General features: G+C 38.3%; 1 protein-coding gene across 9 annotated transcripts in view; it reads right to left on the reverse strand.

The window, feature by feature from the left end:
* SPEF2 (sperm flagellar 2) overlaps positions 1 to 13,585 on the reverse strand; it is a 139,116-nt gene that overhangs the window by 95,724 nt on the left and 29,807 nt on the right. For all 9 annotated transcript variants that reach the window (XR_001596628.2, XR_001596627.2, XM_016142439.2 and 6 more), the window contains 3 exons: positions 10,947 to 11,135; positions 6,004 to 6,191; positions 4,562 to 4,730 (listed from right to left, as the gene is read on the reverse strand). Coding sequence is in view for 7 of the 9 variants with exons in the window: in XM_016142439.2 (XP_015997925.2) it covers positions 4,562 to 4,730; positions 6,004 to 6,191; positions 10,947 to 11,135 (546 nt within the window). In the remaining 2 variants the exon portion in view is untranslated. The remainder of the gene's footprint in view (positions 1 to 4,561; positions 4,731 to 6,003; positions 6,192 to 10,946; positions 11,136 to 13,585) is intronic.

The raw sequence follows: 13,585 nt of genomic DNA on the forward strand, positions 1-13,585 counted from the left end.
GTTAATACATATAAACCAACTGATGCCTATGCATACTAAACTCAGCTGGAAATTCATCTCTTCCAGTGGGTCCCATGACCACCTGTGCTGGTATACATTTAACATCATGCTCTGCAATAGTTTCTCTCACCCTCACTAAACTGTGGGCACTGTGCAGGAAGGATCTACATCTTAATCAGCTTTATATCCCTAATACCTAGAACAGTGCTGGCACACAGCTGGCACCCAATATGAATTGATTATATTAATAAATCAATCAATAGTATAGGCTCAATATATGACAATTGAATAATGAGTGAATACTTGGATATTGTTTTAGTGATTTTGATTAAGCACAAAGGTGACTTAGCTCCCTAAATAAGATAGACACGACCCAAAGCCAAATCTAAGAAGAAGATCAGAAAGCATCATTATCACAGACTGAAGTTATCAAGAATCCACATGCCATGTGTGAACTTAGCTGATCTTGGAAGTATTTCTAGAAGTAACCACCTATCGTATGATTTTGAGAAAGTCTCTCCATTAAATCAAGGCATTACATATTTATGACAACCAAAACATCTCAGTTAAAATGTAATAAATTGTAAAGAATTCATACATTCGGGACTTTGTAAGAAGCTCTGTCTGAGATTTAACATGGTCCCTGAGTGGGTGAGAGCAGTTCGTGGGAATGAGTGGGTAAGATCTGCTCTATGAAAAGCTGTTTGTGACCTGATTCATTTCATATGCCTAACTGAATATTCACTTCGGGTCTCCTAAACTAGGTTGACACAACCACGTACACATGACTGGCAGACAGCAAAAATGAGGGGCAGACATTCCAGCTCCGTTTGTGGCAATTGGCCTAGGGCCTCCTCACTTTGCTTCCAAGCCCTTAATCTGAGTCCTGTTTTGTTCCAGTTCTCCCTAGTGTCTAAGCTGCTGGCTTAGTTTTCACTTCCTAGTCTGGTTCTCACCCAGCCTCGGCTTTGATCTTTGGCCTATTCAAAGGACTTTGCTTGAGTCCACCTTTGCCTCTTCCTGTGTCTAGCTACTTCAGGTAAACTATCTTGACCATCTTGGTTCCAGTTCCAAGAACTCAACCTCTGTCACTAGCAGTCCTGGCTGACCTTCTATATGGATCTGTCCTATCTACCATTGGGGGAATCAGATGTTATAGAAGCACAGTTATTACTATAGCAACATGGCAAGTCTAGTGACTATAGTCTAACTACTGTGCTTGGAATTTGGCACTCAGAAAAAAAAAAAAAAACATACTCCACAAGGAAGTACTAAGGTAAAATTTTGTAGCTTTCAGAGTCTCTGTTCTTTGCCTTCCCTTCCCAGTCTTTTTTTTTTTTTTTTTTTCCTTCCAACCACCCAAAAACCCGACAGATTCTGGAAGTGCTGCCAAAATTTGTAATTTATATTTTAAAATTCCTGACAACTACCCATGATTTTCAAAGGAAGCAGAAAGGGTGGGTGGATATCTTAACTGATAGGGAGTTTATTTCACATAACCTGGCAGCCCTGGTGGGCTTCTTGACCATTATATGGGCCCTGTTTGATAGCAAAGTTCCAATGGGAAGAATGAATACTGCCCTGTCCTACCCTTAACAAGGAGGAAGAGAGGAGAAGGCAGTTAGCTGATGTGTAACTAAATTCTGACTTCTCATCCAGGAGCTCTCATGGGTTGGGATCTGCGTGGGAGCCCAGTTTAAAGGTCTCAGAACAATTTGAAAAGACGAACTGGCTCTGCTAAGTGAGTTTGGTAGCCTTTCTAAGTCACATGACCTCCAGTCAGGTCACAGTATGGTTAGCTACCTGGCCACACCTTTCTACCAGTCTGGCCTTTAGATTTCAGAGGAGCTGCAGGCATGGAGATGTACACCTCTCACTGATGTTGACAGGTTAGCTGTACCTCCAGAGCGAAGGTATGCCTCTACATGCCTCTGAGCTACAGTGCTCAGTCTGGGCCACATATCTGTGGCCAGGAAGTCCAAACGCAGTCCACAGCAACCAGGGAAAGGCAGAGGTTCACTCTCCTTCACCTCCACGCTGAGCTGCAAACTGTTCTGGCTTGAAGCCAATGCCTATATATTACATAACTCATTGTTATCCTGTGGCTGTTGCCTGGGAATCCCAGTGGGGTCCAGCTGTTCCGTGTTGCTGTTCCTGCCTCCTGCCTAGGAGTGATGAATGATATTTCTGGCTATACCACTCCTGGACTAAAGTACTCTCACATGCAGCCATTCTATAAATAGCATGTGATGATTTAGTAAATAATGTTAAGAAATAAGAGTCAAATATTCATCAGCTACATCAGCAAAAATTTGTTTTATATCATTTTCTAGGTGCAAAAATTAAAAATTTTAAGAATGATAGTTTACTCTAATAGAGTTTTAAAAGTATAGGCTCAAAACCAGGAGGTATCGGTTCTTTAAAAATGGTATTTATGGGCATCGATAAAGTATGCTAAGGATGTAAAACTTTTGAAGATTAACTAGCAAGTTATGCGTTTAGTTGATTAAAAATGTTGGGCAAATTTAGAAATGATAAAAATGGACAACTGTTTCCTTTAGCTAAACCAGGTAGTGTTGTCCCTCCACCTCCTGTGAAAGACCACTGAAGCCAGATAATTTATTTTACGAGTTCGAACATTTATTTTTTACTTGCATTGCAGGAACACTTACAAGATCCTGAAGAGATTAAAAAAAAAAAAAAAGCTCTAGCAATAAGGGAATTAATAATAGGATAGTTTACAGTACATATATCCTAACAGCTGAGCGTGGTATATTTTCTATCATGTAGTCAAAAGAAGCAGAGTGTAAAAAAACACAAATCAGAAATCCTCAGGTAATTTTCACTTCTAGAAAAACAGGAAAGGCTATATAAACAAAATAAACTGCACTGCCAGACGTTCACATACTCCTAACGAAAGTTTACAATTTCCTGCAAAAGAAATGTACCAGCTGCTTCAGGATGTGGGTAAGACAAGCATGTTCCGGTGGTAACAATTTCCCAAACAAGAAAAAAAGTTAAAAAGACAAATCTTTACTAGGCTGAAGACTACCAGGTCTCCGATTTATAAGCAAAAAGACTACAATAGATTGAAATGTTCGAGAAATAACTTAGAAATTAATATTCCATGAATCAGCAAAATCTGTCAAACAAAATAACTTTTATTTACAATGGAAAGAAATAGCTTTACCTTGCTGGATACTGTGAAGAATTTTATTATGAAGCATTAGACTTTAGGTTGACACACTAGATTTAGTATAATCTACAACCAAACAAAATAAATATACACATAATCCTGTAAAATTCTAGGTAATCCTTAATAAATAATCATTCTTTTAGTAATACAAATACAGATTCATCCAGCTAAAACACAGAATAGATTTAGTTTCTCACAATCTCATTTTCTTTCCTTACCTTTTTTCATAAGCTTATCTTCTTTCCATGGTTACATATTTATGCTATTTTGCACTTTGCTCTGTTCATTATCATTCATCATTTTATTCACGCATCCTTTCAACAAACATTTGAGTGTTTGCTAAATATCAGCAAATGATTAAGTCGAATCAGCTTTTTTCCTCTTTTTTTTTTTCCATGTTGCACTTACTACCCTTCTAAACCTCATTCGATATTTCTAATAACAAAAAGCCTCATTCTTTATTCCATTGCTGTTGATCTCCCCAGAACTTCTAACAGCTATTAATTTTACCTCTTTTCTCCTAAAGGTGAGACGAAGTGGGGTGGAGAGAGCAGGACGGTGAGGAAAGAAATTGACACGTATGATTTGCATCCAACATGCAGTGCACTTGGCTTACTGTTTAATACATATTACCTTAAGTTTCACAACAACAAAATAAGGTTGATGAATTGGGAAACTGAGTCTCTCCTCACGTAAGAGACTGGCTGCCTAGCATCTTACACTGCTAGCAGTTGGCAGGCCAATAATGGGACCTCTAAACCAGGTTGTGTAACTACATCCTGTGAAAGACCACTTAAGCCAGATAATATATTCTGGGGTCTGTCTAACCCCAAAAGCTTTTTAGCAGCTCTTCTAAGAAGCAAAATTGTTACTCAATACCTTTTTTTTTTTTTTTAATCTCTGAATAAAATTTTGTTGGAATCTATACTACTCATAAAGCTCAGGCCTCCTCCTCTTCCATTTGCCTCCAAAAATGATATACTATTTACAAAATTTTTTTAAAAAAAAATAACTTTAACAAAGATTATTGAAACAAACGTAGACAACTCATACAAAGAAAACTGCTAATGAATAAATTTAAAATATTTTTTAAATTCTGAAATCTATCTGCTCAGACAATGTATTACATTTGATTTATTTTTCAGATCACTCTTCTAATATTACTGGAAGTAACAGATAATGGACTACGAATAGTTAGGCATTCAAAAATGAGTACTATAAATACAAATTAAACCAAGGGAAATACAAGCACAAAATGCCCATTTCATTAATAGGAATAAAATAAAATAATATCACAAAATTAATGGTAAAGAAATACCATTTATTATGTTGAATTCTCTCTGATTATTACATATTAGTTTGTACCTTATATTCCTCATAATCACTGTTATCTAGCAAATCTCTTTTTTCCAGTTCTATACGTTGTTCTGCAGAGGGCTTAGGTGGTAGATACTTAATAGAGGCTTGCTCATATATGGGCTTTCCATTCATAAAAAGTTCCTTCCAATCATGCATCAGCTTATGTGGAATCAGACTACAGGAAAAATAATAATAAAAAAAGGTAGAGATAAAACAATGGTTAGTCAAATATACCTTAGTCTTAAACTTTAGTCTTTCTATTCTCATTCATTCCGCAAGCCTGCTGTTTGAGACTGGGAATTCCACTTGCTTTTATATTTCTGATGACTAATAAAATGTCTAGAACTTAGCAGGTTAAAATGAATGAAAGCTACTTAAACCCACTGGTTCTTCTGACTTCGTTATTGACTATACACTGACAGAGCAATGCATCTAAATATAATTAGCATTATCATAACACTTAGCTTTTTGGATTCCCAGTTGTGATAGTAAATAGCTGAGCAACATTAGGAAGTTATTTAAATGCTCTAGTATTGGTGTCCTCCTACGCAAAACGAACAGACTGAAAACTTTCCAAGACTCCTTTAAGATGACAAAATGGTTTACATGTCTGCAAATAATTTGCAACGGAAAAATCCAATGGATGGTAGTCTTATTGTTATAGCACATTTGAAATGTGCTATAAACTTTGAAATTATTTTTCAGTAATTATTTCTATTTAAGTATGATGAATGACTAGGAGGTAACCAGACAGAGTAATAGTAAAACTGTTCCAAAAGAAACAAAATGTGCAAAGGAATAAAAGAGACTGATGTGGTTCAGATGCATTTCTCTAAAAATAGTTAGACTAGAGCTTGAAATTGCAACTTAAAAAGTAGTATTTCATTCTGACACAGGCTAAACATGGATGAACCTTGAAGACATTATGCTAGATGAAATAAGCCAGCCACAGAAGAATACTGTACGATTCCACTTACATGAGGTACTTAGAATAAACAAATTCCCTTGTTAAATTTCTACTTTAATTTGGATTTTCCTTTGTTTCACAACAACAAAATGAATATTTCCTTACTAATACTTTGGTTCTTTTTCGAAACAAGGTGCAATAAAAATAAATAGCATTAATTAGTAAGATAATCTTTAAATAATTCCAGTCTTCTAGGAAGTTCTGAGTGTTTCAGATAAATGATCTTAGTTGTCTTAGTAAATTATAGAGAATTTAGATATAGAACTTAAATGTTAAAAGACACATAAGTACACATTAAATAAGGCTAGTCAGTGGGTGAATTAGGTCAGTAATCGAGGTACTCTGGATCTTCCTTAGTCTTCTTTTCATGAAACATTTTTGTCTCCCTTCAATTATCAACCTTGTGTCCACTTTATAATCATATCCTTTCTCATTCTATGTGGTATCTCTATTACATAAATCATAAAAACACAATACTTACTTATTTGTCAACATTCGATAGTCTGCCACTTTAGTGGACAAATCAAGTATTTGATCCAAAATTTCTGCACACATTAAATAATGCTTTTTGTAATGGGCTTGAGCTCTTTCCACCGCAATCTGTTCATGAATTTCCTTCTCTCTGATGGCTTGCTCTTCAAAATCAATCTTGGCTTGTTTTGCCAAAGCCTAAGATAGCAAAGACATTTTTTAAGTCACTGTAATTGTGCCATGATTCAAATGAAAATAATGTCTTCATTTCAATAACCAAAATATCTCTAAATAGAATGAAACCTCCACTTACACTGAGAAAAGATAAATAAATAAAAGAGCACTTTCTCCTTAATAATTAAGTACTGTGTATGAAGGCAAAGACAATATTGGAAATATTCCTCTATAAGCTTATCTTATCAGCAAAACATAGTACAGAGAAGAGTGGCCTAACCAGGGAAAGCCCAGTGTGGATTATTGATAAACTGAATTAAGTGTTTTAAAAGAAGTCCTGATTTCACGGCTTCAGACAGTCAGCGGCTGGGATCACAGAGAAATGGGCGAGTCTGTGCTGGACCCGAGCACAGATGCCCTCTTCATACACATCCTAGGAGCCTTAACCCAGGGGAAAGTTCCAAAGTAGTGATTTATACTTAGGAAATATTTTGGTAATCCCCTCATTATACTGGCCTGAGCGTATCACACATTTGTTAACAAATATTTAATGTGCTGAGACAACAACAAAACCTTCTTCGATTATACAGCCTTAAGAAATTGATAAAATTCATTCCCAGAGCCATCTATTTCTACAGAAAGTAAAGAAATACTTAGGCAGTTTGTCATCACCCTCTCCTTTGTTCGCACTATCAGTGTGTGTAGAAAAGCCTTTCTTCACACAAAATACAAAGGTCAAACTCGGCATGACCAAATATGGCTTTTTACATGGCTTTATCGTCTCCTTGAGAAATTCCATCCTGTGCTAACATGCTCCAGAAACAAGACTTGCCTCCTATCATTAGAGTAAAATGGAGGTTAAACTTGGGCCTCGATGGAGCTGCAGTGGAATTCGAGCCCCAGGTTGTGAGTAAAAGTCAAGTACTAGTTGTGAGAACTTGGGCAAATCGGAGCCTCCCTGCACCTCCATTTCCTTAGTGCAAAGTGGGGATATTAACAAGATTTAGCATAAACAGAAAAACTAACCAGACCATCTTCTCCGAGCAAACATTTATCACTATACTATTCACAAATGACTAAATGTGCAACAATGGACTGATATTGTCCATTGAACCGAAGGTACGGCTCGTTTGTTTTGTTAGTGTTGTTTTATGTTGTTTGTTGCATTGCTGCTGGGAAAGCAGTTGGGCTGGGTGACCTGAAAGGTCAATCCTCTTCATTGGGCAGGTTCAGGAAATATACCAGAATGTGTTGTATTGTTTTGTACAACTGTTTTATGGAGAAAGCATACAATTTAAGTACAAAGCTTTGTGGCCTGCTTCATGAACTGTTGAGAGTTCAGAGGAAAGAGGAATCTGAGAAAATAGGAGTCGTTAAATGAGAATTTAAGGAGAGAGTGATAGTAAAAGGGGCCATGGGGTTGGTTTACTACAGAGAGCCTGTGAAGCTTGTGGAAATAGCTAGGATGTGACGAAACCGAAACCTTAAAGGGAACTGTGCGATGTCCCCAGCAAGAACAGAGCAGCTGTCCTCCCTCTTCTCATGCCTTTCTTCCATTTTTGTAGCTCTCTAGTCTTCTACCTCGACTCACCCCCCAACCCTGTGCTAAACCCACCATAATTTCCTGTCCCACTGCACAAAGTGGGTTGCAGCCCTGAAAAAAGAAAAAAGGAAAGGAAGAAGGAAGTCTGCGGGAGGCAGTAAATCTCAGCGGTTATGAGCTCGGACTCTCAAGTCTGATGGAGCCTGTTGGGCTCCAGGTCCCACCACTGACAAGCGGTGTGACCTTGAGCTTTCTAAGCTTCACTTTCTTGATGTGTAAAACGTAGATAAGGATAGTGTCTACCTGAAGCGGCCATTGCAGGAGTCATATACGCATGTAACGAACATGGCTCAATGCCTGACTTAAAGTAAATGCTCAAAACACATTAAATATTCATTTGTTTGATTATTGTTAGTGACAATAGTAGGTGGCACAGGAATTTGAAATCGGGAACTGTCCTAATAGATTCCGAATTGAAGAGATTAGCAGTTTTCATCTAAAAACAAAACAATACAGACGAAAACTTCTGATGATGAAAAACACAAGCTCTTTCTTTTTCTCAGCGTGCCAGACGTTGGCGTAGGCCCTGGGGGTACGGCAGTGAACGGACGCCAACATAGTCCCAGTTCTCATGGAGCGCTAGTCCAGTGGGTGAGGCAGTTAGGGAGCCATATGCTTAAATGTATACTTGCACACTACGATAAGTGTCACCAGGAAAGACTGTGGAGTGTGGGGTATGAAACAAGGGCCTGATCTACGCAAGAAGTGGCATGTGCCTGGAGCTCTGAAAGATGGTTATGAACAGGGGAAAGGCACGAGGGAAGAGGGGGAAAGGGAAAGGTAGAAGAAACAACTTTTCCGAGGATCCGAGTGGCTAGAGTCCTGGGGATGGAGGGAACCAAGTCAGAAGGAGGAATCTGGTGGAAAGGAAACCACGGATGATTTTTTAGCATAAAGGTAGTGGTCAAATCTGAGAATCAACAAGATTCCTCTGGCTACAGAGTGGAGTATGGTTCAGAGAAAATGAGAGTAGCGCAGGCAAATTGTATAAGTCCTCTCTAATTTTCCTTTTTCTTCATTTCTAACAGGTAATCAGAAGTCTTTTGATCTCCTGTGTTAAGAAATTTCTGCAGGATGGAAAAGCTAAAAACTGTTAGAGGCTCCATCTCAATTAAAAGGCTAAATTCGAAGGCAAATTAATCTAGGTAACTCAAAGCAGGAGGTTTGAGGAGGAGGTCTAGAGGAAGAGAAAGATGTGTAGCCCACTCCCTGGTAGCTCCTGAGAAGTAGCCTCGGAGGGTGACATCTGAAGGACCCGCGAATGCTGGAACAGCCTTCTCAAAGGCGTGTGCCACTGACGTCAATATGTGGGCTGGGAAAGCTGAGGTCTCAATGGCAGCAGACCAGGCTTGTGATCACTGGGCTATTTCCCTGATGACTTTGGCCCTGTGACCTGGGCCACTGTGCATCTCTGTGGGCGAGGAGAGCTGCTGGAGTTCAGCTAGGGCTGCTTGAAAAAACAGAGAATGTTATGTTCTTGCACACCCCAACTGTGGTTGCCAATTCACAGCCACGAAAGATAGAGGAAGGAGACCACTGCAGCAGGAGCAGTAGAGACCGGAGGCGTGGTGTACACACGGAAGAAAATGGACGAACTGAAGAGCTCTTTGGTACATGAAGTCAACAGGACTTAGTGATGCTTTGGATATGGAGAAGTGAGGGTGGAACGGGCTTCAAAGTGGGCCCTGGGAGTTTGGACTTGTACAACTGAATAAATAGTGATGCCATTTGTTGAGATATGGAAACTTGAAAAAGACAGGTGATAAGGGGTAATAGTTTGGCTTTATTTAGCATGTTGAATTCGGGGTGTCTCTGAGACATATGAAGAGAGATGTCGGGAAAGCAGTTGGACATATGAATCTACGACGGCTCCGAGGACGGAGACATAAAAGCATGAGTCAGAAGTCTAGTGATGTGGTTTTGGAAGGGATTGAGGAAATAACATCGAGAGAGGAGGCGGCCCAGGACTAAGGTTTAAGGAACACAGACGACAAATGCGTTGGTATTAACAGGAGAACGTGACTACAGAGAAGGCTGAGGGGAGACAGCCAAAGACAACAGGAGGAAAACCACGAGAGTGCTGTCAGCAGAAAGTGACCATGTAACTGGTCGATACTATTAGTATTAATAACACCAAATACTGCTAATAGCCTGTGAGCATCATTAACGTACTCTAAAATTTTTAATAAATGTAAAAGTACTTCTAGGATTCTCCTTCTCCCACCACAAAGAGTAACAAAACTTTAAGAACAATTACAATTAAAAAAATAACGTTTTCAAAAATTTCTCTCTTTTTCACAAAAGTGAAATAGCAGTATGATAATGCTATGGAAAATAAAATACATTTTGCTTATTTAGTGAATGATACTGGAAAGAAAAGGTGACGGTTTTGTTTTGACGAAGTCAATTCGGTATTTATTTATTTGGTTCCTATTTACGCACCAGCCACTGCTGATGGAGAGGTGATAAATTCAAACTGTGAAATCAGCCATCTCAGAGGGAGGGGTGCCAGGGAGCCAGATACCTCAGCTTTAGAGAAAGGTAATCACGTGAGAGGAAAGGAGGTAGCTGTTTCCAGGTGCTTCAGAACCTCTCAGTTCTGGTCTCTGAGGCTCTAGCAGGCCTGAGTGTCTCAACCCTCAGAAGTCAGTTTGAGCCCAGTTGAAGAAAGAACAGGGAACGCTTCTCACCACAATGAGGCCAGCCCTGTTATAAATGCTGTACTACTCTGTGCTTAATTAACTGGGCTTGTGAAGCAAATGTATTTTTCAAATAAGCACTTAGAAAGATTAGCTAAATACAACATTTTTAATGTAAGCAAATGGCACTGAATCCATTCAACTTTACTCTTATCAAAAAAAAAGAGGAATGAAACAATTATCCAGATAATTCAGTTCTTGAAGAAGACACTGAGATCAATATTCATGCAGATACAAGGACTGGTGGTGAGAGCTGAATATTTGTAAAATCAACTAAAGGGAAAGTGTACAAGATTCTATGTGTGTTGTCAATGTAGTTACACAAAAACAAAAATGGGGAAGATAGCAGAGAGAGATCTTATAAAAAATTAAGTTTTATTCAGTGATTGGCAACTAAATAAAGATTTGTTTACCTTGACTTGGTAGAAGGATCAAAAGTAACCTTAGAAAGATTGTTTTAAGGGAGATATTGCTTACCGCTTCTCGATCAAGAGCATCCTGGAAATCTTTGAGTCGTCTTTCCTCATATTGTTTTTCTCTGAAAATTCTGTTTTGCCATAGAACTTCCTTTTCATGCCGAACGTGCATGAGCTGCACGGCGATCCTGCGCTCCTGCTGGGATTGCCGCATCAGCCGGTTGATGAGCTGCTCCTCCCGGAAAGCCTCCTGGAATCACCATTGGAAGGGTCAGTTATTTGACAAGGCCATGTCCAAGGTTCCCAGAGGGCTAAGGGGCCTGCACGTGAATAACGTGTGAAAGGCACAGTATTTGTCCTCATCAATTTCTGCCATTTGATTTAAATTCAAACGTTGCAAAAATCAAGTCACAAAAATAAAATTTCCCAACAAAGGTTGTAAACTTTTGGTTTCTAGAAGAAGCATTCTGATGTTGCAGCTTTCAATTATTTTAAAGGGATTACTAATTACTAAAATTAGACCAAAAAAATATATTAGTTCAAGGTTTTATAAACAAAAGGTATAATTCTCAATTTACAAGTATGTTTTCAGAAATTTGGAATTGTGTTATATGTACTCTTAACAACTATTTAGCAGTTGTAAAAACAAATGCAGATACCGTCTGGCTGAAAATGGCAGATCTGATTAGTTCCCAGTGGGGACATCTCAGTACCAGTATGAAGAAAAGCTAAATTCTGACAGAATGGGAAGACTGGAGAAGAGGCTAAGAGGAAATGACCTACTGCTTATTTTAGAAAACATTAATGGTTGTAATCTGAAAGAGGAACTAAATGCAACCTCTTGGCTCTCTTTAAGAGAATTAAAGGGGAACCAGTAAGTGAATAGCGGGAAAAGTATTATTAAACTGGGAATCAGAGGCCCTGGCCATTGCAGCCACTCGTACCATTAACTGGCTGTGTGACCTTGGGCAAGTAACAGAAATTTTCAGGGTCTATTTCTTGACAGATAAAAAGAGGGGTTTAGGTGGAAGATCATCTCCAAAGCCCCTTCAAGCTCTTTCACTCTGTCTAAACAGAGACATCATGTGGAAGGAGGAGGTAATTAAAGTTCTTCTCAAGGGGGAGGACTAGGAAGAATACTCAAGCACTGCAGTTATCCACTTAACACTCAATCATCCACTTACTGAGGAAGAAAATCTGGCATAATTAATGACACTGTTTCACATCATCTCTCCCACTGTGAGATTACAGGAGAAATACTATATAGAGTTTCAGAATCAGCATACAAATAAAAACGACACTCTGTGGTAAATGCAAAAATTTGAACCTGGGAATTATATAAAAGTGTGGATTAAATAAAAGTTTAACTGGAAGTAAACATGAATTTTTTCCTGTTAGTAACATATACCAGATAAAAAAAATAAAATCATGAACAACTTTGAAACATATGCCTCATCTAGTTATAACATTCTAGAAGCCTTAAAATTAATCATTTGTTCCCTTTTGAGACCCAAAAGCGGGGGTGATGCAGAAAGTGAAAATGGCCACGAGTTCTTCAGTTTTCTCCATCCGCAGCTTTGCAATATTATCCTGTAGATAGTCCCATGAAAAAGTAGAATCTTTTTTCTCTACTCCTTAAAAATAGAGTTTGGGGTGACCATTGACTTAAAATGACCAATGAGACATTACCCCCCAAAAATGTTGGGGTCTTCCTTTCTTAGTTCTCTGATGACTGCCGCCACTGCCACTACATTTTCTGGTCTGCTAGAAAATGTCTGCCATACAGTAAGAGGCGCCATTCTTTCCAGTTGGACCTGATTAAGCTCTCATAAGTCAGCCAGCCCCGGCCGACTCACCAGAGATGCTGACCGAAGGCATCTGAGTGAGGCCAGCTAAGACCAGTAAAATGGCAGCATAGCTGAGCATAGCCCCAAATGCTTACCTATCATATTCTGAGGTTGTTTGTGACATAAACTTGATTTATTATTCCAAGTGAATTCTATTTGTCTATGTTTATAGGGAAAGTCGATTTAGTTGTCAAGATGAGATCTGGTCATAATCGGACTTGTCAGATATGTTTTGATTATTGCTTGGATTATAACATATTATGATTAAAAAGGAAAAAAAGAAAATTACTATAGAATGGCTGAGTCATTACTGTGTTTATGAAGCTTCAGTATGAAAAATAATAAAATATATTAAGACCTGCACCCAAAATTTGATTTATTTTTTGTTCCATTGCACAAGTAGTTTATGTTTTAGAAATACACTTTTCCTCAAAATTTCATTGAAATGTGGGATATTTTCTCATAGATATGTTATAGTTAAGTGTTCAGGGCAGCCTACAGATAGATGTCTGTTAAACATATAACATAGATGAAATATTCTATATCTGCAATGAATAAAATTAAAAATAACAGAAGTCACTTTTCTCTTTTAATTATATTTAACCATATTTTGAAAAGCTGTAGCTAGATATACAGTCCAAAACACCCTCGATTTGATTACCAGACTCTCTTACTCTGGTCCATACTATTGCTTAATTCTCCATAGATGCCCAAGAAGCATTCGTGGAGGAATATGGCTCTGCAGGAAAGGCTTAGAAGCTAAGTAAGTATTCAAAGGCCTTTTAGTTAAGAAGTGGAGAAAGGGTCTGGTGTCTGAATCTCGATCCCAAGAAAATAAGACAGAAAGATTCTA

This window comes from Rousettus aegyptiacus, unplaced genomic scaffold (genome assembly GCF_014176215.1).
Source record: "Rousettus aegyptiacus isolate mRouAeg1 unplaced genomic scaffold, mRouAeg1.p scaffold_m13_p_8, whole genome shotgun sequence".
Taxonomy (NCBI): Eukaryota; Metazoa; Chordata; class Mammalia; order Chiroptera; family Pteropodidae; genus Rousettus; species Rousettus aegyptiacus.